Source organism: Rattus rattus, chromosome 11 (genome assembly GCF_011064425.1).
Source record: "Rattus rattus isolate New Zealand chromosome 11, Rrattus_CSIRO_v1, whole genome shotgun sequence".
Taxonomy (NCBI): Eukaryota; Metazoa; Chordata; class Mammalia; order Rodentia; family Muridae; genus Rattus; species Rattus rattus.
In genome coordinates, this window is record NC_046164.1 from 24,502,743 (window position 1) to 24,528,017 (window position 25,275).

The 25,275-nt window shown below is 46.3% G+C and overlaps 1 protein-coding gene across 1 annotated transcript in view; it reads right to left on the minus strand.

The window, feature by feature from the left end:
* Positions 1 to 1,033: 1,033 nt before the first annotated feature.
* Bend4 (BEN domain containing 4) overlaps positions 1,034 to 25,275 on the minus strand; it is a 30,809-nt gene continuing 6,567 nt past the window's right edge. The window contains 4 exon segments of the mRNA XM_032916796.1: positions 1,034 to 2,748; positions 4,225 to 4,465; positions 9,840 to 9,928; positions 21,482 to 22,045. Coding sequence (XP_032772687.1) covers positions 2,531 to 2,748; positions 4,225 to 4,465; positions 9,840 to 9,928; positions 21,482 to 22,045 — 1,112 coding nt within the window. The 3' untranslated portion in view covers positions 1,034 to 2,530.

Here is a 25,275-nt window from a genome sequence, read left to right on the forward strand (position 1 = left end):
CCTTGCAGTAGAGGGAGCAGATGTTGCCGTTTGCACATCTGGGCAAGCGGCAAAAGCCCCTGGTGGAGTATATCATTGCCGGTAACTTGTCTACACGCTGTTCCCTTCTTTATGTAAGTAGGAAAGAAAGTCTTGTTCCTACTCACAGGTCAACGGCGCTGGGGAGTTTAACCAAATCAATCGGTAAGCCCGTACCTGGGAAAACCCTGAAGTTAAGGAGACCAGAAGTGAAAACTGCAAAAGCAGAATCAGGACGATTGTATCACGTGACCAGAAAACCTCAACAAGTGAAGTGGAAGATTTAAAGCGATGTATGCAACCCTCTATCAAGGATCAACTCTTCCAGCTGCTGACCCTGACCTGACAGTGGGCTTGAGAGGTGCAGCCGTATGGTACCCACAAATGATTTAGATACCCTCTTCCTTAAAGCTACATTTGATATGGAAGGTGATGTAGGCTGAACAGCACAGCACAGGCTCAACTAAAACTAGTACCAGCCTATGCAGATGACAATTAGAAGCTTCACTGACAAGGGCTTATCCTAGGGCACGATGCTACCCCGAGCTGGTGTTGAGATCAGAGCCTTTAAAGAGGTGGAGGAGGAATCACTCCATGGGGTCTTCCTGATTCCTCACATGGAGGCTCTGAAGCTCCAGGGCCATGAGCCTTGCTCCTGCCAACTTTCCATACTTAGGCAGAGTCGCAAACTTGTGGAAGAGAAAACTCGATGGATCGTTTAAAGACTACAGGACAACCAAAGAAAGCTTGTTCAAACTTACTGACCAAACTCAATGAGGTTGAGCAGGCAGTAAATAAACCACCAAAGAGAGGAACGGGGCTCAGCCGTGCGGATAAACAGCAATGAGAGACGTCTTCAGTGCTGCAGATGAGGATTTTAAACAAGACGGTAGTGAGTGCCCCAGGCCAGCAAGAAGCTATCAATATGCTGTCCTGGATGCTATCTGGAGACAGCTTTCCTAGTTAAGAAAACAACAACATCCCTTTCTCTTGGACAGTCAAAGACACTGGTCCATGCAAATGACATCTCATTTACTCGTTTAATTTCTTTTACTTCTAAACTGTTCGGCCGATTTGTTCAAAATCTGATGCTAAATACTGAATATAAAGGATGTCTGATTTACTCTGACAAAACTGGCCTCCCATACAGACCTTTTCTAAATGGATACTCAGTCTGAATCTCTATCCCATTTCAAAGCTCTTTGCTGTGTTTGTAGATGGCATTCATAATTTTCATAAATGCTGCCCATTTAGCTTTTGGTTCCACAAAGAACACAGTAATCTTGATTCCTTTAACAAAGCCAACGGGGGAGGGAGGGATTACAAAAAATTAAACCAGCCTTCTCCTCATGTCCAAAAGTTTAACCTTCAACAGGAACAATTCCAGCACCACCTCTGTAGCCTTTACTAGACATCACTAACATGTGTGACATCTCACATGGATGCCGCAAATTAAGCAGGGAAGCAGAGCAGTAACTCAGAACTTAGACCACAGAGGGATTGTGGGAAAAGGAGAGGCACAGCTGGTTGGGGCGTTTTCATCCATGACAGTGGGGAACAGAAGTTGTATATATTCTAAACCTTCACTCAGCCCAGAAAAGGCCTCAAATTTCAGAGAAATCACCCATGAGCCATTGCATAGTTGTCAGAACGGCACTGAAGCTACGTGTCTACAATACCCGACCCTTTATCAACAGCAGATGCTGTCATTCATGCCCTGTGTTTGATCTTACCAAACAGCTAGCTCGTAGAGGTTCTCAGTGAACCCGCCACCCTGGCACTGTGTCAACAAAGCATGATGTAAGGCTATGGAAGCTGTGTGTTAGAACTTATGAAATGAGGCATTTGAAAATGGGTCTGAATCTTTGGATGTTTCCTAAAGATGGAAAGAGAATCTCTGCTTGTAAACCACAGCAGTGAGATTGCCTTTCTGATTGACACAGTGAGTTTTGCCTGTAAGATAACAGAAAAGTAGCTGACTTCCATCAAGCACCCTCTACAGACATGGCCTCTGTCCTGGCTTATCGTAAGAGTTTAAAACAGATGGAAGCTTACAGTCTCACCTAGCTTGTGTCTTTGCTGAGAACTCTAAAACCAAGTCTTAGGAAAACGAAAGACAGCTTACTTGAATTAAAGAAAATCTGCGTTGTTTGTCTTCCCTTCCCCCATGTGCAGGAACACCAACTGAACCTTCCCTGGAGACCAGCTCTGCTCAGGAGGCCAGGCTTCCCTGAAGATCTGGGGCTGGAGTCACTCTCAATGACCAGCTAGTAATGACTTCATGTTAACTGTACATTCTCCTCTGTGATAGAACACACCCCAATCTACTGCAGCCGCTCATTTCCCCCCAGAATCCTAAAGTGGATTCGTATTTGGGAACTGTGGCAGTGGGTCAAGAATGTGTAAAGTATGACGGAATACCATGCTTTGGACTCTAAGAGACAAGGGGATGGACATTCACAACTGGAGCTCTTACACAAAAAACCAAAACACCACTGCTAGGTTCTGTCCGCTAGTCCCCAGACCCATCCTGAGAGCTCTTGTTGAAGACCTCATCTTGGGAAGCCTGGTGATCCATCCCTTCGTAAAACGAGCCACCGTTGTGCAGGAAAGTCCCCACTGCCCGCCCTTGTCGGGCGTGACCTACGGCATCGCTGAACACTTTGTTTATCTGCTCCTCCGAGGGCATCCACCAATCAGGGTTTGAGGTACAGTGCATCCTAATGAATTCTGTGGGAATAGAAACAACAGTAAAAAAGAGAGAAAAAACAGCTGGTTTTTTGACAGACGATAGGAAGGCAGCTTAACCTACAACAGAGGCACGATCAGAAAAGTCACATGGAGGTCCAGAGCAATGCAATGACATCGCCACTCACTACATCCAATCTACCCCACACCGGTGTTCTCATGTGCAAGACCAAAGCCACCTACACTCTAGGGAATGCTTGCTGTAGAAAAGAAAGTGTCTGCCTGAAGTGTCTTTCCTCAGTCACCTGAACTCAGACCTCAGGCTTGCATTCTACCTACTGAGAATCATCTCCCCAGGAGGGATATGGCTGCTCTAGTGTTTATTACACAAATAAGAAGCCCACGCCTGTGCATCTTGGTGAGCAACTCTACCACCTATGATGATGTTGGGGAATAAGAAGCACTGTGGCTAATTAGCTAAATAAGATAGATTCTAGAAATTTCTGTAAGCCTGGTCATGCTGCATCATTGGACTGCTTTACGGCGCTATTCTAGTGAATGCATGCATCCCCGTGGCAGTGAGCTTCCCCAGCTCTGGTCACTGCACTGGAGTCATTTGGGATGGTTGAGTCATGCACGCACCCTTCAATCTCTGTTCAACTGCAATTGGTGGGTGAGCTAACGGATCCCAGGACATGCACTCTTCAGGCAGCAGGGCTTACAGAGTTCAAGTGTCTAGGGGAAGGCCACATCCTAGGCTGAGTAGAGACAAGCCTTCTAATCGTCAAACCAATACAAATACACTTATATTAAATAAACTGGGACTTTCTCACTATCCAAACTAAATAAACATGTCGCTCTGGTTAGTGACGTTGGTCCTGAACTCTGCAGGGCCTGCTGCTGTGCCTGCTGCTTTACGTTCCAGGGCAGCGCTCTGGTGGCCTCGTGTCTGTGTTCACTGGAAGCTGCTCCATCACCTGCTAGTTCCCCAACCTCTGCCTGACCTGCAACTGACCAAAGAAATTACCTAAAATATCAGCGAATTGTGTTATCAAAGCAGAAGTTCAGCTTTGAACATAGCAGCCCCTTTTTTTAAGCTGAAAAGGTTTTACAGATGAAGCCTACTTCAAGTAGGCTTTGTAAGTATTTCTAACAAGCAAGCTGGATGGAGGCCCATGGAAGCAGGATGAACAGCACATATTCTCTCTGTGTATCTCCCTATGCTCCAGTTTTGCTGAATGTGGCCTTCTCTGGCAGCAAAGAAAATCTGAACTGAAAGCGTGAAACATGAGGTGCTATGCGATGCCTTTGGACATTACTCAAGAACGAGGCTAAAGCAAAGAATCGTTTACAGAGTTTCTCAATACCAAGTAGATGGGCCACATGAAGCTTACAAGGTCTCGGTGCAAAAATTAAAAAAAAAAAATACGGTAACGGCTGAACACTTGTGTGGGAAGCCACAGCCAATGCAGTGAAATGGGATCACGGATGGTGACACTGAGGGGAAGGATGCAGTACCTCGGAGGCACGTGACTTTAACTGGATCCAGAGGGCGTCTTTCGGGACCTGTCTCTCCTGACTGCACTGACCTTTTCCTTTTCCCAAGGCCGCATGAGTACTTAAGCTCGTCGGTGGTGAAGACGAATCTGATGAGGTAGCGCAGAAGCCGCCTCCCGTCCTTCTTGGAAGAGTTCACAGCCTCGTCCCACTGTTTGCTCGTTATGTACACAGGATAGCTGTTCAACAGCTGCTTGCTTCCCTGAAACAGAAAAATATTTTCTCATTACCTGTCGAGCCAGCCAGCCAGAAGCCAAAGCCATCTCCATTTCAAAGGCAAACATGCTTTTTAACCAAGTGGCTACGCTGACAATGAACCGGGCACTGAGGAGCAGCGTAATTGCTCACACTCAGAACAGGCACTTTTCAAATTACATTTGCATTTTCTATAACAAGAGCCAATGAGGTATAATGAACACCTTTAAAAGAGGAGCTATTTATAACTCGCATTTTAACAGGTAGGTTAAAATGTGTCAAGATCCAATAACAGGGAACACTATTTAAATGTAACCTGTAACTTTCTCTTTCAATCTATTAAATATGCAAGGATGACTTTGAAGAGTGTGATCAAACAGGTCTCTCCATCCTCTCTGGCTGGCAGTTCCGCTCTTAGAGGAATGGCGCCAGCGGTCTATTTTAATAGGCACGGCTTGTGTTTAAGGCACCTAACACATGGCTGTCATTGTGTTACAGTGAAAGCATGAAAAGAGTGGGTTTAAAAGGAGAAAACTAAAAAAAGCAAAACAGCTCTTCTCAAATGGTATCTTCTGCAAAGCCGCTGTGTCAACCCCCAAAATGCTCTTACTTCTCACCTTCCTAGTTTATGACTGCTGTAAAACCCCCCAGCTAAACAGCGGCAGAGGGCTAATTAGGGGACCTCTGTAGTTTATAAGCCATGTTTAGTCAACTGCACCCACGTATCCATTACTTCAGTTCTGACTGTCCATAAAATTCTATAGTCCAGGACAAATTAATTAACCCATGATCTCAGTTTTAATGTACTTCCCCAGTAATTAAGGTGTACAAAATAAAAAAAAAGAGAGAGAGAGAAACTCATTCAGTTTTACAACTCTGAAAATTTATTACAGGTTATAAATCTGGCACTGTTTGGGTCTGACAGGGTTTTATTTGAGAAAGTGCTTGCTTAGTTAGCCATGGAGAAGGTGTTCTTAGGAGAGCAACAGGACAGTGGGGACTGGATTTGACCAGGGAGCCACCAGCGACTGAACAGCACACAGACACTCATCCCTTTGCACCCACACTTTCCTGAAGGTGACAATGCGACTTGGTTTCCTTTAAGGAAGGGAGCTGAGGTTATGGGTGGTGTACTGAATTTAGAGACAGTCTGGGTTTAAACATAGAACTGGGTTCTATGTCTTCCTAACTTGAGAAAGCTACCTGAACTTTTTTGGAGTAAAGTTCAAAACAGGGAACCTTCCCACACTGGCTGTATGTAGCCAACAGACGGTGGCTTACGAAGCCCTTGGCTCTGCAATCTTGTGCACATGTGTGAGAAGACATCAGCAGGAGCCCAGGCTCCACAGGTCCTTTCAGCCCAGCTGCCCTTAAGAGGGAGGTGCTAAGAGTGCAGTGTGTGTTTAGTCCTGAGCAGCACGTGGAGGAAGGAGCCAGGAAGCCAGGTCGGCCGGCAAAGCGGCTAGCCTGGGGTAGAGCACATGGCTCCTAAGTGAAGTGGTGGTGAGCTGTACGGTAGATGCAGAAGGGAAAATATTGCAGTGTTTGTCATGCACATGGAGGAAGGGAGGGACTCAGTGGATCTCCAGTGGATGGACCCATCAACCCAGGCAGTGGGTGGAGCCTTATGTGGGTGGACTGCAAGGAATGAGCCAGAAGGACTCATTCTATAGCATTTTTGCAGGAGCCCTTTAATACCAACCAGCTGTACTATTACCTGAACAATTAATGGGGAGCCTGAGGCATTCGCCCAAGGTAGTACAATTACAAAGTCTAGGATGGCGGAGGGGGCTGTGCTGGAAAGACGGCTCATATGTTAGGAGCACAGATTGCTTTTCCAGAGGGCCTGGGTTGAATTCACATGACAGCTCAGAACCATTTGTAATTCTAGTCCCAGGGCCCCGTAACCAGGTAAACAAACCATCCACATATATACAGGCAAACAAAATACCCATTAACAAAAACAAAACAAAACAAAACAAACAAACAAAAGAAAAAACAACAACAAAACCCCAACCAACCAAACAACCCAACATTCAATTAATTATAAAGCTGGGCCATGGGTCCAGCCTGGGGAAGGGTAATCGACTTCAGCTCTTTACTGTCAAAATAGGACCAAAATACCATATTCACCAAACACAAGGGCTCACATCTGCAACCCAGCACTCCAGAGTCTGAGGCAGGGGATCTGCTTGGAGTTCAAGGGTAGTTTCAGCTGTATTGGGAGATACTGGACAATTATGAGTACAGAGTGAGATCCTGTCTCAAAGTGTTGACAAAGCAAGCACAGTTTCAAACGATGAGTTCTGGTTAAGGTGTACGTCCGTCTCCCACCTATGGACAAATCCTGTCCCATGGGCCTCCTTGGCCTCCGAGGGCACTGTATGAACACAGTGCACACACGTATATGCAGGCAAAGCATCCACACATGAAAACTAAAAATGAAGGTTAAAAGAAATCTGTTCTCTTACACCCTGTGAACACACTCATTCCAGCCTCAGAGGAAAAATGCCAGCTGCTTCCGGAACCGCTTATTTTCCCAATACTAAATGATAATAATAACAGTAACAATGATCTAATAATGCAGGGTTGGGTGCTTACCTGCAAGGAAAGGTTATGGCTCCATTTTACCAAGGTTGTATCCTTTCCACGAGCCACAACCCCAACTTGGGGGATGGGGTGAAAGGCTGAGTTTCTCACCCATCCGTTAATACTGAGCTATGCCGATAAACTATTTCAAGAGGAGGGTGTTTGTGACTAGGGAGCTGGCAACCCATAGGACAGGTTCTTTTTCAAATCTCTGAGAAAAATCGTAGGAAAGTCCTGCACAATTCCAAACCACAGCAGCTCAACATAAAACACGGGTCTTATAAAAAGTAGAATTAACATTTGGAGGGAATTTTCATCAAGAAACAGAAGAAAGAGAACCAGTAATTTATAGCCCCAAACACAACTCAGAATGCCCTGTGGGTTACAGATGGGTGTTATAATACTGTTTTAGCGTAGCTAAAAGAAATGTGATAAATAATAAAAATGAGAAAAAATTTCAGGTGCCTGAAATGACAATAAAAACTGCATGATAATAATGATGGCAGGCAATAAAGTTTAAATAGACCCATCCAAGGAAAACAGGCAGTCCCCAGCCTATGTCTCTGTGTGGGGGCCTGAGTGCAGTCTGCACGTGGAGGACAGGGCTCCATGGTAGGGTTTTCTTTAACTGACTCTCCACCTTAATTATTTTTCTTAGAGACAGGGTCTCACTTTGTTGCCATGGTTGTCCTGGAACTCACTATGTAGACCAGGCTATCCTCTAAGTCACAGAGATCCTCCTGCCTCTGCCTCCTGAGTGCTGGGATCGAAGGCTTAAAGGCATACACCACCACTATGCCTAGACTTTCCACCGTACCTTTGAGACGGAGTCCCTCACTGAACCCGGAGCACCCAGACTGGGTAGGCTGACTAGAGGTTAGCACGTCTGTCCCTGCCTTCCAGTGCTGGGTTACAGTTGAATGCCACCATGAACCATACTTGCTTTCCTTGTGGGCGTCCGGGTATCCAAGCGAGGCCCCATGCTTGTAAGGCAGGCACCTACACCTCACCAGCTGAGCCTTCCTCTCCATCTCTATTTTGGGGGTGCTGATTACACACGTCAGTTAGCCACCAACGGGTTCTAACCCTAGCCTATTGTTGAGAAACACTGTAACAACCCTCACTGTCTTCAAAGACTAGTAGCCAAATGGAAGTCATAGGCACAGACTTACAAGTTGGCCAATTCTAATTTTAACTCACAATGTGCTATAATGAGCACAGGTTTTCAGTCATGTCCTGGAGGAAGTACTCATTTCACTTTTGTATAAACCACAGAATGCAAAGTTAGCAACTGTGATCTTCAACTATGGAATTTAATTTAGGCTTACTTAATCTTTAATTTGCAAAGAAAACTTTGCATTATGCAAAGTGGAGAGAGGTTAAAAAGTGCTAAGGGTGACCAGGAAGGAGACAAGTAACAGGAGCTTTTGCCTGGGTTTGGTGAAGTCTTTACAGAAGGAAGTCAAGGGCAGGTTGGGTGTCCTAGCAATGAACAGTGATAGGAAACCGAGCTCTGCGGACCTTTTAGCCTTCACGTGGCAGAGAAGGGGGAGAAGTAGGAAGGGGAAGAGGAAGAGGGAGGAGGAAGAGGAAGATGAGAAGGAGAAAAAGGAGGAAGGGGAGGGGCGATGGAGGAGCAGGAGGAGGAAGAGCAAGCAGCCTAAATCAACTGAGAGACAGCGGACAGCAAGAGGGAAGTAACTCAGGGTGGGTGGATGAAAAGGTCATAAGCATGGAGGACAGGGAGCCATGAGGCAGCACCGACCGACACGAAGACCATGAGGAAAGAGCATGAGGGATCAGGCCAGAAAGGGAGGAAAGGTGCTGGGGAGGTCAGGTGGGGAGGGGCTGGAGTGGGGTTTGGTTCCTGACATCATTTGGGAGCACTGAGGGTAGTGATGCTATGAGGGGGAAAGGCAATGAAAACAGAGTGGAGAGTGTGCAGACAGCCCAATCTTACACGTTCAATCACTTAAAAAGCACGAAGGAGAACCTTCTCCAAGAGGCGCCAGAATGCTAAGGGGGTCAGCAGAGTTTAAGGGTCGTGTGGCATGGGCGTGCTGCCTGAGGGTGCTTTAGGAGCTCACTGTGATGGATTAATAAGGAAGCACAATAACTGAGGGACACTCAAAGTCACGTTCTAAAGTCTTCAAACCGTGGGGCAGTAGCATACTCAAGACCGAGCTCTGAATATCTTTAAAAATGTCGTCTATTGGGCTGGAGAGATGGCTCAACTGTTCTTCCAGAAGTCGAGTTCAATTCCCAGCAACCACATGGTGGCTCCATCTATAGTGGCATCTGATGCCCTCTTCTGGTGTGTTTGGAGACAGCTACAGTGTACAATATACAGCTACACTATACATAAATAAATAATTCTTTAAAGGAAAATGTCGTCTGCCATCCCTACCATCAAGAGATGACTGCCCTAGAGGATGGGAGACTTCTACTATAGCTCAAAGGATGAGAGCACTGTGTCACAGTGTCTGGGACACTGTCGGTGTTAGACACCCAGCACGGGGCTCTAGCTGAGGCATGCTGAACCTTATCTGCATCCCTATCTTCCCTGCACCAAAGGACAGGGAAGATTTGCCTATGCAATTTACGCTGTAGTTTCTCCTTCCTTTCTGAGGGCAGATGGATGTTTGTAAGTTAAGTCTGCATGTGATTGATTCTTCTCCACAGAACACTGCCCACGGTAACAGGCCCACAGAGCTCCCAGTCAGCAGGCCGTGCCTGAGCAGGCACATTCTGCCTGCAAGCCTGCATCCCTCTTCCCGAAGGCCCACTCCTACCTCGGTGGGCTGCTCGGCGGGCTGCGGCAGGAGCTGGTTGTGGTGCAGCAGCACTGTCTTTAGGTAATCTAGGACGGTCTGGCAGGGCACTGTGAGGAGGAAAACCAAGAGTTACTTGCCATTGATGCCTGCTGGGAAAGGGGAAATCAGTTTCCCCAGTGGAGTGTCACTGGGTCTATCAACTACACTCCAGGGCAGGCCCCATGCCCAGGAGTACTGCCAACACAACACAAACTCCATGTCTTTTTTTAATGGATTTTCTGTCCCGTTTTGTTTTTGTCTTATTGGCCTTTTGCTTGCTTATTCTGATTTTTATTTGTTTTTTTGTTTTCCTGGGAGACTGGGAGCACACACTTGAGGCTCTGGGAGGAGTTAGGGGAGGGAAAATGATCAATATATGTTATATGAAAAATTTTAATTAAAAACGTAGCTGAATAGTGGTGGCACACATCTTTGATCCCAGCGTTTGGGAGGCAGAGGCAGGTGGATCTGAGTTTGAGGCCAGCCTTGTCTACAGGACTGTTCAAACCAAAAGACAAAGTATTTGGGGAAAATGTCTGGTGCCCCTAATTTCATCAACCAACTAAAATTTCAACCCACTTTGTTGATGCAGTGCTGGGAATATGCCTCTGGCTTTGAGTAGTCATGGCAGAAGAGCAAAAGAGTCCCTCATGGTGGCGGACGCCAGCTCTGGGGAGACTGAGGCTCAAGGATGGTGAGGTCCAGGCCAGCCTGGGCTATATACCAGCCTGGGCTATATACCAAATCTTTTTTCTTTTTACCTAAGGCAACAAAGGTGGGAAAGAAATGGGCATGTCCTGTGACAAGTGCATGGCGCAAGCCCGGATTTGGTATGGGAACTGCAGTAAAAATGATAAATTCTCATTGACTGGTTGACCCATACTTTGCTTTGAGATTGTGGAATTTTAAATTTGAGCCAGAAATACTTACAAGGCAGATTATAAAATAGGAAATTCATTATCAGTTTAATGCTGTTGATGTGTGTATTGAGAGGAGAGCAAAGAAGCCGGTGTCAGCCATAGTGACGTAGCTCAGCTGTGGATTATTGGCGGCTATCATTTTCCTCCCATTATTGCTCTCATGAAAAGCAGCGCAAGGTGACCATCTTTTATTTCAAGTCCAAACTGCCCTCAAATCTAAAGTTCTCTAGAGTCAACATGATGTCACAAGTGGGAAATTCCACACCTGACCTCATATGGTGGTTGAAATTAAAGCACAGGCTTATTACATTTTTCATAAAAGTAAACTTAATTGAATTATACTATATATGTAAAATGTATATCTGAAACATGCATATATGGCACGTTTAGACTTAAGCCTCACCCCAAGACATCTCATTATGTATATGTAAATATCCTTGAATCCAAAGTGAAGAAAATGGTAAAACAGCTCTGGTCCCAAGTATTTAGGTAAGAGATACACTTAGTGTGTGCTTTGAAATCTGTTTATAGTGGGCATAACTTAACAGCCACTGAAAGCTGTCTAAAGACCACCGAAGTAGTTGTCCCTTGCCAGTGTTGGTTATACAGCCATGGCGGGCTGGAAGCTCACTCCCTGTCATCCCGCAGGCATCCATTTAGGCTGCACGGGAAGCAAGCGCTAACCAGGCCAGCTGACTTGTGCTGGGAGAGGAGGGCACTGAACGTACATCTTCCAGTGTCGCGAGCTCACAGGTAAGTGGGTCCTGTGTGCTGACATTGTAGACAAAGCTGAAGGCCCTGGAGACTAGGAGTGTGCTCACAATTAACTTAACTAACGAAGAGACTAAGGTAGGCGGCTGGAGAGGTAGCTCTGACTAAGGGCACTTATTGCTTTTGCAGAGGACCCAGGTTTGGAACAGCTTACAACTGCTGTTAATTCTACACCCAGTGCCCTCCTCTGGTCTCTATAGGAACCTGCATGTGCACAAACATAAATACAATCATTTTTTTAAACTTAAAACTCTGAAATGACCTTTGAACTTTCCCTCCTCCCACCCTCTCCCACCCTCCAAGTCTCCCCTGTCATCTCCCGAGACACAGTCTGCCAGACATTCCCTATAGGGTTGTGCAGAGTAACTCTGGACTAGCACATTTGTGGTCACTTGCCTAGACTTACACAGGGAAGTTGTAGAATGGATGTTTTCTGTGGGAAACAAAACAAACAACAACAACAAACCCGTAGTCAATCTTGAAAATGGAGACCGGTGAACTGACACAGGAATAAATCTGTCCCATTTGCACCATTAGGCTAGCCCGTGAGCAATGAAGGCTGCAGCCAGAAAGTACTGGAAAACCACCAGCAAGGAGCATGTTCCTTGCGGATAGGAGCAGTGCATCCTGCAAGGTTCTGTTCATTTCTGGTTGCCATGTTCCTACGGCCTCGACAAGAGAGAGCGAGCTTCCTCTAGAGGCCTGATACAGAACCGTATTCTTGGGCACAGTGAGAATTTAAGCAAACCTTTACTCTGGCTGGTGAAGAACCTGTGACCCACTGCGTGGGTTTCCTTTGTTCCCTTGCTTATTCTGCTGCTTCAGTGAGAAAACAAAGGAGGAAGAGAAATAGAGACCCTTCTGCTGAAAGGAGAGACTGTGTGTGGTGGTACACGTCTGTAATGCCAGAGCTTGGGAAATGAGGAAAGGACCTCTACAAGTTCAAGGTAACATCTTGTCCCATAAACCCACCGAGAAAGGGGCTGGAGAGATGGCTCAGCGGTTAAGAGCACTGGCTGTTCTTCTAGAGGTTCTGAGTTCAATTCCCAGCAACTACATGATGGCTGACAACCATCAGTAATGGGATCTGATGCCTTCTTCTGGTGTGTCTGAAGAGAGTGACAGTGAACTCATATACATAAAATAAATAAATCTTAAAAAAAAAACATGGAGGGGGGCTGGAGAGATGGCTCAGAGGTTAAGAGCACTGACTGCTCTTCCAGAGGTCCTGAGTTCAAATCCCAGCAACCACATGGTGGCTCACAACCATCTGTAATGGGATCTGATGCCCTCTTCTGGTGTGTCTGAAGACAGCTACAGTGTACTCATATACATAAAATAAATAAATAAATCTTAAAAAAAAAACATGGAGGAAAGAAAAGAGGATCACAAAAGAATCCAAGATATATCTAGTGTCTGGCCCCATACCGATGTTGCTAGCCTAGCCTTCTTCCCTCTAAGGAACAACATGGCACCATACTGCTCATCACATAATCTGAGGAAGGAAGTAGAAACGGGAAGATCTGGGACAATAGCAAAGAGAGCCCTGCTCCCCCCAGTCTCTAAGGCTGCTTTATCTCAGTAGGGAAAACAGCCACCTTCAGGCTAGCATTTCTACGGTAACTGTTCCACGGACACTGTTCCACGGTAACTGCTGGCTATGAGCTGACTCTGACATTCCCTGTGTGGTCTGAGCTCCCACACATGGCTCTTCTTCCAAAGAAACTGTTGCAGTTGTGGTTTTCTCATACATATTAAGGGTGGGTGGCCTCCAGCTAATAATTTTAAGTGTACTTAAAATTTGTTGGCCATGTAGCCCAGGCTGGTCTGGAGCTCACCATCCTCAGTCTCCAGAATGACTGGACTACAGACTGATACTACCACACCCAGCTAAAGTCAGTTTACCTCTACTCCTCAAGCACTACTTTATCTACCTCGCTATTCAAAGACTTCAAACCCCTCAAAGTATCACTCAATCATTTTATAGGAATGTTGAATTTTTTTATTACTGACAATCCCAGCTATCTGTTGTGTTTAATAATCTTCAAGTAGCCTAATCGTATTGTCTCTCCAACATAAAATAAGTTCCTGAATAGAAACAACTTAAATCAAATGATCAGCATTAAGTATCAGTCTCGTACAGTCACATGGTTGGAGCTCAGGTGAAGAAAATGCCTTCTTTCAGCGGAAACTGAGACAAGGCTTTGTTTCTGCCCTCAAGCACCATATGCGAGCCTTCCCCTTATCAGGGCATCAGGAGATAAGGACATACTCCAGGTGAGCACAGGCCTGAAATCGACTTTAACGTAAGTATGCCAGGTGAGTGCAGGGACATTTAGGAGAATCTCTCCATGAAGAGGACCTTGCCTGAACTGAACACTGAAGAATGCACAGGAGTTTCTCAAGTAGAGGGCAACATGTTTTGGGAGTGGAAAGAACAGGGGTTAGGACAAGTGTCTGCTTATCCAGAAGTCACAACTGTCCAGTGAGGTTGGACCCTTGGTGTACTGTAGGCACTGAGGGTTGAGTCTGCAAAGGTGTTCAAGTAGAGAGCCAAGCACAGTTGTACGTGTCCTGGAATCTCAGCTCTTGTGAGAAGCAGGCAGGAGGTTTGGAGTTCAAGGTCACCTTCAGCTATAAAGGTAGTCAAACAAACAGGACCCCAGAAGACTTTTCTGTGACAAGGGAACCCAAATCTGAGGCTCCGTGACCCCTTTCTGAAGTCCAACACTGCTTATAATTTGGGGGATCCTTCAAGCCTCTGTATTGCTGGGCACACGACAGTTGTGCTCTCTTTAGGTCCTTTCTTGGTTAAGATAGGGTCTCGCTATGTATCCCAAGAGGGTCTTGGACTCTGTCCTGCCCCACCCTTCTTGGTATTTGGATTACGGACATGCCCTACATACAGCAGTAACAATTTTCCTCTCTTTCGTCTTTTAAGGTTTATTTTATGTGTATGAGTGTTCTGCTTGCATATGTGTGTGTGCACCATGTCTGTGCCTGGTGCCTGTGGAGGTCAGAAGATACTGGGCCCCCTGGAATTGGACTTATAGATGTTTGGGGAACTGAACCTGGGTCCTATGGAAGAGAAACAAGCACTCTTAACTGCCAAGCAGAGTCTCCAGCCTCAGGAACAATGGTGATACTGGTGTTCCTCCTGGTGACATTTGCTGAATTTAACACTTCAATATTCCTATAATGCTGTTAACTTTATTTTGAGGAAGGCTCAGAATAGTCCAATTACTGCCCCAGTCACAGCGACCAATGGCAAGGAACACAAGTTCCAGCTGCAGCTACTCTCAGGGGCTTCTGTTGTACAAAGTCCCTCCAGCCCACACTGGTCCACACTAGTAAATAGGTACTGGTTAGGTACCTATTTACCTGTCTGGCCTTAGATAATGACACGATGGGACCCCAGGGGTTAGTCCCTCATCTGTCACTGTGAGTCAGGACTCCCCTGGATTCTGTATTTGCAAGTCTGCGTGCCTGCTAAGGTATGCTTGGAACTCCCCAAACTGGAACTTTTGCAAGCCATTTGCAGACTTGTGCAGAGCACTTTGGAATTTGAGTCGCCTGACAAATGTCCCAGCTGTGACCGCCTTGTTTCAGTTCTTAGGCTGGAAACAAGTGTCCCAGTCATGGTCTATTTAGGGTTGTCCCTTATATTTCTGTTTGGGATTTCACTATTGAACTGGCTCTCCACTGTGGTGCTGAAGTGCCCAGAGCACGATACAGGCAAGGTCACATACTCACGAGCTGAAGGCACTGCACAGGAGGCTCTAGCACGGCCTGAGCTTGGTACAAGGACTGCCACCTTGTACAGGTTTGCCAACTCACACAGTGCAACCACCCTGACAATAAGAACTGACCTCAGGTGGAGGGTTACAGCTTGAACCCAAGTCAGAAGGCTTGGATTACATAACTCTCCATCTACAGCTGCTCTCCCATCCATTAGGTGTCCATTTCCTTGTCCGTAAGACAAAATGAAATAGCTGATGTGGACAAGAGCACCAAATGGTCTAACCCCTGAGCAACCTCTCCAGCACTCGAAACTGAACGTTAAAAAAAAAATTAGTCGGGCTGGGGATTTAGCTCAGTGGTAGAGTGCTTACCTAGGAAGCACAAGGCCCTGGGTTCTGTCCCCAGCTCCGAAAAAAAGAACAACAACAAAAAAAAAATTAGTCTGGGGGTTGGGGATTTAGCTCAGCAGTAGAGTGCTTGCCTAGCAAGCGCAAGGACCTGGGTTTGGTCCCCAGCTCCGAAAAAAAGAAAAAAAAAATTAGTCTGAAAACTTATACCATTCACAAAACTCAACCACCAATTCTTAGACTTTAACTAGTAAAAACTACAGAGAAGACCTAAACACGAGACCAGAAAGTATAAAATTCCTACCAGAGAAAGTTGGCTCAGTCAATAAATGTTTTTCTTAAAAACATTAGGACCTGGCTCCAGACCCAGCACCATGTAAATGGCTGGTGTGATGAAGAAAGTCAGTTCCCTGGGGCTTGTCTAAGTGTCCCCAGCCTGGCCTAAGTGTGAGCTACAGGCCAGCAGGAGATCCTCTCCATCTCGTTCCCTGCCCCACCCCCTCCACACAACACAGGCAAGAGCTAGCACAGGGGTACACACATTCAGAAGTCAGTAACAAGGGAAATAAAAGTCAAAGCCACTTTCCATGCCCTGGTGCCCACAGTTGGTGAGAATGAAGACCTCATGAAAAGGTTACAGAGGTTTCTCAAGCACAGCACAGCGCGACTGCATGGCCTGGAATCTCCTCCTTGGAATATGTTCAAAGGAAATAAAATGACCACCTTGTAGAGCTGGAGAGCTGGCTCAGGGGTTAAGAGCACTGACTGCTCTTCCAGAGTCCTGAGTTGGATTCCCAGCACCCACATGGTGGCTCACAACCATCTGTAATGAGATCTGATGCCCTCTTCTGGTGTGTGTGAAGACAGCTGCAGTGTACTCACATACATAAAATAAGTTAGTCTTAAAAAAATTTACAAAATTACCACTGTGTGAAGAAACCTGCACGGTGTTTACTGTGACATGGAAAGACATGACTTCCCCCAACAGCAAAACAAGTGAAGGGTCGTGCTCAGTGGAGTATTATTCAGCTCTCAAAAAGAGCTTCCTGTCTGCCACGGCGTGAGTGAACTGAGGGGACAGGACAACACTGTCTGATGTATTTTCTTTTTTTAAATTTTTACTTTGTAAGTGTTTGCCTTCATGTATGTGTATCATATGTGCTCCTGGTGCTCAAGCAGGCCGGAGCGTCAGATTCCCCTGACAGAGGGGTTACATTTGTGAACTGCCATGTGCGTGCTAGGAAGGGAACCTGGGTCCTCTGCAAGAGCAGCAAGAGCTCTGCACTGCAGAGTCTTCCCAGCCCCTATCTGATCTATCTTATGTGTGGAATCTTAAAAAAAAATCAAATATGCAGAGAATGAAAACATAAGGCCAGGTATGATAGCACATACCTTTAATCCCTTTCTCAGGCAGAAACAGGCAGATCTCTGTGAGTTCAAGGCCAGCCTGGTCTACACAACAAATTTCAGACCAGCCAGGACTACACAGTAAGACCCTGTCTCAGTAAATACGTTAATTTAAAAATTATCTCCTATATATTTGGTACTTACAAATTTAAAGTAATTGTAATTGGTATACATTGTAATCTTGAAGACAGCTTTCCAAGCTCAGGGATGCAGTGCTTGGTTAGCATGCATGAAGGGTTTATTCTCCAGTACCATGTACATTGGGTAGAGGAGCAGACAGCCTAGTAACCACTCCCCAGTATACCAGGGGCAGGAGGAGGAGTTCAAGGCTATTACTGGCTACACAGTGAACCAGCAGCCAGCCTGAAAACCAGGAAAAAATAAAAAGTAAAACCCAAACAAACACCTCTCCCATAGCTTTCCTTATTTTAGTATCTATGGACTTTGTATTAAAAATAATTGTAATAGACATCTGAGATTTCTCGGATATTTCTTCTAAGAGGTGCATAGGTGAGGGTATGGCTTGCACTCCTTGGCATGAAATATTAATATGGGATTTTTGTATCCATCCCCATGAGCGTGCTTAATTACAGTGACTATGAGTTCACTAGACGCACCTCTCACCTGACCTCCTCTCCATTGAGAAATTGCCCCAGCACGGCTTCCTCATAACCTCCCAGCACTTCATACTCCTGATCCACATAGCTCACGTACTCCTTCACTGTAGCTTGTTTTAAAGCTTTATCTCTGTAGTTTATGTATGTGAGCGCTCTATTTGCACGTATACTTACCTAACAGAAGAAGGCTTAATCAGCTCCCATTACAGATGGATGCGAGCCACCATGTGGCTGCAAACTTGGAATCTCTGGAAGAGCAGCCAGTGTTCTTAACCACTGAGCCGTCTCTCCAGCCCACGTAGCTTCCTTCTTACCAAAAAATTAAAAAAAAATTGGACAAACTTCCACATGTCTAGCGTGATGATTTGACACAAAAGGAAAAAGTGCCAATGTGGGTTCCTCAGGGTGAGTTGTCTCCATCTGAAATGACGTCTCCTACAGCTTCTGGCTGTCCACACCAGCAGTATATAACCCTGGGGGAAGGCCCTCCCCAACCTATTGAGTTAGATCTAACACCTTCCCTCACCCTATGACCACCCAAGTGAAGCATTTTTCCTTGTGGGCTGACAAGCTCACCCTCTTTACTTCACTTCTGCTCCAGGTACAAAGACTCTTCAGGGAAGCAAATGAAGCCCCCTGTGCTCCTGACAGTAGCTCCAGGAGAACCTTGGGTTACAACTGGTCAATTGATCCCAATCTTCCTTACTCCACCGCTGACTTCCGTATGCTCCCTTCTCCTTTGCGACTACCAGTCCTGGGTGTCTAGCTGCCACAGACTGACTATGGAATGGAGTAGACTCTACAAAACAGCCCCAGGTCTTCCTATGGGAACGCAGTGTCTCTAAGAACAAATACAGAGTTACTGCTAGAAAACACACGTGTAACCAGCCTATCACTGTACTTTTCTTCAAGTGCGTGTCTAGGGGCATATTTTCCCTAAAATATAGTCACTTAAAGCCAAGAATGGACTTTGAAAGATTCCCTAATGTGTTGTTCATCCAAAGGAGACCAGGAGGAAGGCAAGAGGACAGCACCTCCCCTTTCAATCTCTTTCCCTCCGTATCGATCACATTCAACAGGTAACCACCAATCAGCTTGGGTGTTTTTCAGGCTACAAATTTTTATCTGTGCATAATTCATAGCCTGATGCTTCATGTGTATTGCTAGGCTTCCACAGACATGAGGATAGGGACTCACGCGGCCCACGAATGCCTCAACTTGCTATGCAGTTGAAGATACCCTAGAATGCCTGACCCTCCTGCTTCTGTCTCAGTGTAGGACTGATATGTGCCACCAATCCCAGCTCTCTACACTTAGTTAATGTAATTACAGTTCTGTGTAAAATGGTATTGGTTCAAGGTCCAGGGAAGTTCCTCATAAAGCTGGGTTATCCACAGTAACTCTAGTGACCGTTAGACTCTTTTCAACCAGTGTCATTGATATCTAATCATCAAGAGAGCTCAAGAAACTGTATCACTTTTCACCTTTCTGGGATGTCCAGACAATGACTAGTGGCAGGCCACCAATGAGTTATCCTGGACACTAGCACGTGGCCTGGCTGAACCCCAAATTTAAGATATAACAAGAATACTGCCACGAATTACTAAGAATCAGTCATATTCTGACATCTGTGTCACCTCTTCCCATACTCTGGAATGTTTAACCCAGGATGAGGCCCAGGAGGGAGGCTTCCAGCAGCTATTAAGCCAGCAGGAAGGAGCCTGGTGTTCTGAACCTATGTGGACAGCAGCACCTGGCCTGGCTGCACATGGCCATGCCTATGGGGACGCACTGTGAGTGGCTGGCATTGGTGTCTGCAGCCACCCATGACAGTATTTTCTGCCCCCTAAGATAAAGGAGGACTAAGAGTAAGACCAATCTGGAGGTAAACCTAGGAGTGAGTGGAGCCTAGCTGCGGGCCGGGCAGGCAGAGGTGTAAAATCGGTGTTAGCTGCGACCACCTTTCCCTGACTGGGGGAGACAAGGAACAGCGTGGTTCCACACAGCCCCATGGGTTCTCCCAAGATGTTTCCTGTAGGCAAGACAGCCTGGCTTGGAAGAACATCCTGACTGCCCTGACCCCGGATTTACTTCTCTTGTCTCTCCTTCCAAGACAACACACTGAGCCAGATTCTATAATGTTCTGAGCCAAATTTCAGCTCCATTTGGAGAAGTCTAATGAAGGATGGAAAACAGCTTAATTTTTAATTTGGCAAGTGTGTGTGTGTGTGTGTGTGTGTGTGTGTGTGTGTGTGTGTGTGTGTATGAGAGAGAGAGAGAGGTGGGGGAGGGAGAGAGAGAAAGAGAGAGAGAGAGAGAGAGAGAGAGAGAGAGAGCGCAGAGAGAGAGAGAGCGAGTGCGAGCGAGAAGGGGGTGGGGTGTTTCACATAACTTATGCTGGCTTCAAATTCCTGTAGCAGAGGATAACCTTGAACTCCTGATCCTCTTGGCTCCACATCCCAAGTTCTGGTCCTACAAACATGGGCCACCTAACCTGGCTCTGGTTGGGCAAACCATAAGAGCTATTTCTGGTTTTATATCCTATGTCCTAACAAACAGAGACTTTCTTCACCATCTCTTTATTTCTGGATGAGCCACCATTTAAACGGCACACTGGCACACTCATCCACGCACACCAGGCCTGGACAGAAGATATAATCTCTATTTATATACTTTATCAGTTGTAAAAATTCAGAAACTTTAATATTTTGAACATATGAATATAGCTATTGGAGTATATAGTTAACCATAGATGTGTAGATTGTGGGGCTGTGGCCCTGACTTTATCATAATCTTTGAGGGGGCCACATGATTAAAACAGCTCAGAGATCTTGTTGTAGAGAATAATTCTGGTGTCAACGTTAAGTCCCACACACAGAGGAACGAACTCAAAGATACAAGTGAAACTAGTACTTTTCTTTTTTTCAAAGTTGTTAAATGATTTATATTTCATGTGCATTGGTGTCGCCTGTGAGGGTGTCAGATCCCATAGAACTGGAGTTACAGACAGTTGTAGGCTGCCTTGTGGATGCTGGGAATTGAACCTAGGTCCCCTTGAAGAGCAGCCAGAGCTCTTAACTGCTGAGCTATCTCTGCGGCCCCAAGTACTTTGTTAATATCAGAGGGAAAAGCACTAATAACAAAACCTCAGGTCTTACCCTAAAAAAATTCCAACTCTAATACTCTGAAAATGGAGTATGTCTAAGAGGACTTCATCATACCAGGGGCCAAATAGTTTAGGGTCAGCTTAATTAATGGTTTATCTCTGATCTACTAGTTTGCAATGTATAAATTAACTTTGTGGGGGGGGGGGAACTGCATGCTGAAGTGATCTCATGCTGAAATTTAGAAAGGAGGCCAGGGAAAGGGTAACAGAATAATAGACCATGCTCTTTGGTCAGTACTGAATCCTGCTAATGCAAAGACGGCTTTGTTTGCATTTGTACCTGGGGATGAAGATGCCATATTTAAATACAGGCCATGTGTAAAGGGCTCTCAGACTCCTAACAGTTAATGCACAGCAATGTAAGGTATTCCACACAGGAAGTACTCATACACCAACAGAGACATCCTCCATGAGGGCTGTGGGCTTCAGGGCTTAACCCAAGAACATGAAATTAAAACAGACAAGTTAGTTCTTGTCCTGGAATTCCTGCCTGGACAGGGCAAGCCAAGGACATCTTACACATCCCGCTTTTTCACATTTCTACATCCTGGCCCCCCACCATCACTAAGCCGCAGCCATGTCGGCACAGAGGCAGATTTGAGACCAGCACAGATCGGAGGTGCCACTGGCTTCATGCAGGATGAGCACATACCTGGGATGCTCTCCAATTTTCTTCTGAGTTCTTCATTTTCTTGTTGCAGTGAGATAACCTCCTGCTCCAGCTCCTGGCACCGAGGGCAGTAGCCTTCCTCTTCCTCCTCCTCCTCCTCCGGCAGCGTGGAGGAGGACGGGTGACCGTGGGACTCAGACGTTGCCGGGGAGGTCCAGCCACCTAACGTGTGCACCGGGGAGGCTGAGAGAGGGTCCATATCAGCCAGGTGGCCATACTCACTGACCGATGAGGTGTTCGGAGTGGGGAAGTTCCCCGAGAGCAGATAATTTTGGAGAGAGTCAGTGAACACTCTCAGAAAGGCAGAAGTCTGTTGTTTTCTTTGCATATATTGCATTTCTATGTCTATGTTGTCAGAGGTCTGACTTTGGACCCCTTTTACGATGTGGCACTGGTCTTGTCTTTCGTTATAACTAGAGCCTTCCTGCTTGACGCAAGAAATCATGGACTGAGAGTGGCTGGAGTCCAGAAGTTTTCCTCCACAATTTAAGAGACTAAGAACACGACTGCACTGCTGGGCAAAGGCATCCAGGATCATCCGGCTCTCTGGAATGAAATGAGAGAGACATCAGTGACCAACAGCCAGGCATGGAAGAAGCAAGGGTCTCCACTTCAGTTTAACCTTACAATACAGAAGGCCCAGTGAAGCCACCCCAGAAATGACACACAGCTCCCTGTTGTTCTGTGACTAGTTCCTTATTCTGGGAAAAACCTGGGAACCCTATGAAGACACTCTCTGGCCTGCACGGGTCTGAACTCACACCTTTGGCTTCATTAATATCCTTACTCTAATGAATCGAGCCAGCCACTGCAGACTCAATTCCTCATTGATAGGAGGCCTCACTGCAATCATTACTGCTATTTCTGGAGTGCCCTCTTGCCCTTGCTATTCATCAGCTGATACAATCCCTGCCACGACCATGCAGCTCCCAGATGCAAACTGGAGCAGAGAGATAAGTCCTTGTGAAGAGCTCACTAGAAGTCTAAGGTAACAGAGAGGGCTCTATAGGCAAAGGATGAGCACGAAACAAAACTGTCACCAACACCTGGGAGGGCTCAACAGCCTTCCTAATCTGGAATCCTTGTCAAGGCCAGATAGAGATGCAGCAGCTCTATCTGAAAATGGGTTGTTTCTCTTCTCAGAGCCATTTGCACTGGACTGTCAAGACTCCTAGAAGGCGAAAAGGCACGGGTGAACCTGAACTCTAAGTACACTGTCAAGCACTGGAAAGTAAAGAGGTAGAGAGGTAGGGATGTGCGGACGATCAACTTGCTACAAAGACAAGGGGAAAAACTCTCCCATTTGCAGGATGTTTGATCATACCATGAACCCTGAGATTGTGTTGTTTACTGAAAAAAAAAACATCAGCCTTAGCACACACTTTTCTTTTTCTTCGGAGCTGGGGACTGAACCCAGGGTCTTGCGCTTGCTAGCAAGCGCTCTACCACGGAGCTAAATCCCCAACCCCTAGCATACACTTTTAATCCCTCTGGCTGCAATACAGACACACCCTTAGTACACATCTTTAATCCCAAACAGTGAAGGTAAATTGAGTCCATAGAAGGAAGCAGCCATGTTTGAGAGTGATGTCTAATTGAGTTGCAGACAAAGTAATGAATCAGAGAAAAGATCTGGCAGAATAGGATCTGCCCAACTCTCAAAAGAGCGCAGAGAGAAAAAGAGCAATGGAGGCGTTTTTCTGGGATAGTACAGAGACAGGAGGGAAGAGTGAACAAGCTAGACACAGGGGAAGGCAGAATGAGCAAGGGAAGGAAAAGGGGCCAGATCAGAACACATGGCTGGAGTTAGTTTGGGACCAAGCAGGGCAATACAGAAGCCTAGAGAAACCACATGGAATTACCGTAGAGAGCTTTGAGCCAGAACGGCTGAGTTGAACCAGCCAACCAGAGATGAGAAAGAACAAGAAAGGGTGAGCTTATGCAGCAGCAAGTCTCAGGCTGAGAACATTCTCGACCCGGATTAGATTGTAGGGAAGCTAGAGGCTTCCAGGACTGGGCCTAGACAACAGACTGAGGCAGTGAGCCTAAGAGAGGACGACTAACAGCGTAGAAAGGATACTTTTATACTCCCAAATTCTGAAGGCATCAGTGTTGTGCAAAGTCATCTTAAATATGACCAAAAGCCGTGGCCTCTCCTCCCACTCACTACGTAGAAACAGATCTCACTAGTACAGAGTGACACTTGTCAGGGCCTGTTCAGCGGGGGCTGCCTCCCATTTCTTCTTCCCTTTAAGAGATTCATGGTAACAGACAAAACATTGCAGAACACAGGTGCCAGAAACTCTTAATTTATGACAAAATGTAGCTAGCTACTGGCTTTCTCTGAAAACACTGGCTAGATACTTTTGTTTGATCTCTTTTAAGTAAAGAACAGTGAGATGAGGTCTTCCTTGGGGTAGAGATGACAGATGCAGTAAAATCCTCTAGAAAACTCAGCACGTGTGATGAATGAAACCACAAGTCTAGCAGTCTGCACTGTCCGTGAGCTGTGCTACACAAGACTCAACCCAGCTATGCAGAAGACCAAACAGGAGATCATTTAAACCCAGGAGCTGGAGACCAGCTTGGCCAGCACAGTGAGGCCCCTTCTCAGAAAACATGGTGGTGGTGGTGGTGGTGGGGGTGGTGGTGGTGGTGGTGGTGGGTTGGGGGACAATGACACAAGGCAGAGACAGGCATTGAACTTCTGTCTAAAACTCAATGCTTATTATTTTTTTGTTTTTGATTTTGTTTTTGTGTGTGTGCTTTTTCATGACATAGGTATTAGGGAAGAGGGATCTAAGTGTCCTTCGGGATCCAAGTGCCTGGTTCAACTACTTAATTGGAAGACATAAAGAAATCCCAGCAGTGCTCCCAATATACTGAAATATCCATTCCCCAAGTCTGAACAATGCTACCATTCTGGGGAACTCTGAACACAAACTCACTGTCCAGGAGAGGACTACAGACTGTACTGGGATGGAAGACTTGGGTGATTATGGGGTCTCAAATATCACCCACTGAGGGATGGGGAGACAGATCAATTGGTAAAGGGGACACACACACACACACACACACACACACACACACACACACACACACACACACACACCACACACACACACACAGAGACACACGGATCCTGGCTCCATCTTCAGCACCCATATAGAAGAGATGGATGTGGGTCCATGTTTGCAATGCCATCGCTGGGAGACTAAGAGAGAAGGGTTACCCTGGGCTCTCTGGCTGCCAGCCAGCCTGCTAGCCTAGCCTAATCAGTGAGACCTTGTCTAAAAACAAGGTAAAGGCTGGAGAGATAGCTCCTAGGTGAACAGCCTGCTGTAGAAACACCAGGATCTGAGTTCCATTCCAAGCACTTATATAAAGGGACGGGGGTGGTGGAAACAAATGCCTATAATCCCAGCAATGGAGATGCAGAGACAGGAAGATATGTGGAGCTTGCTGGCTAGCCAGTATAGCTAACCGCCAGCTCCAGGTTCAGTGAGGGACCCTGTCTCAAGAAAAATGGGGTGACTGTCTGAACAGGCCCCATCCTTAACGTCAGAGCTACTGTCAGTTGACAGCTCATGGAGGATGCTTTGGGGGCACCCGTGCTCCAGTGCATCGCCACACCCCCATGCATACATGGACAGTGCTCACTGGCCTCAGTGGGTTATTACGGAAAAGAAGACACTGGGTTGGAAGATGCACACATGGGTCAGGAGACAGGGAGGAGCTGGCAGGGAGGAATGAGGCTAGATGTGGTCATATGTTCT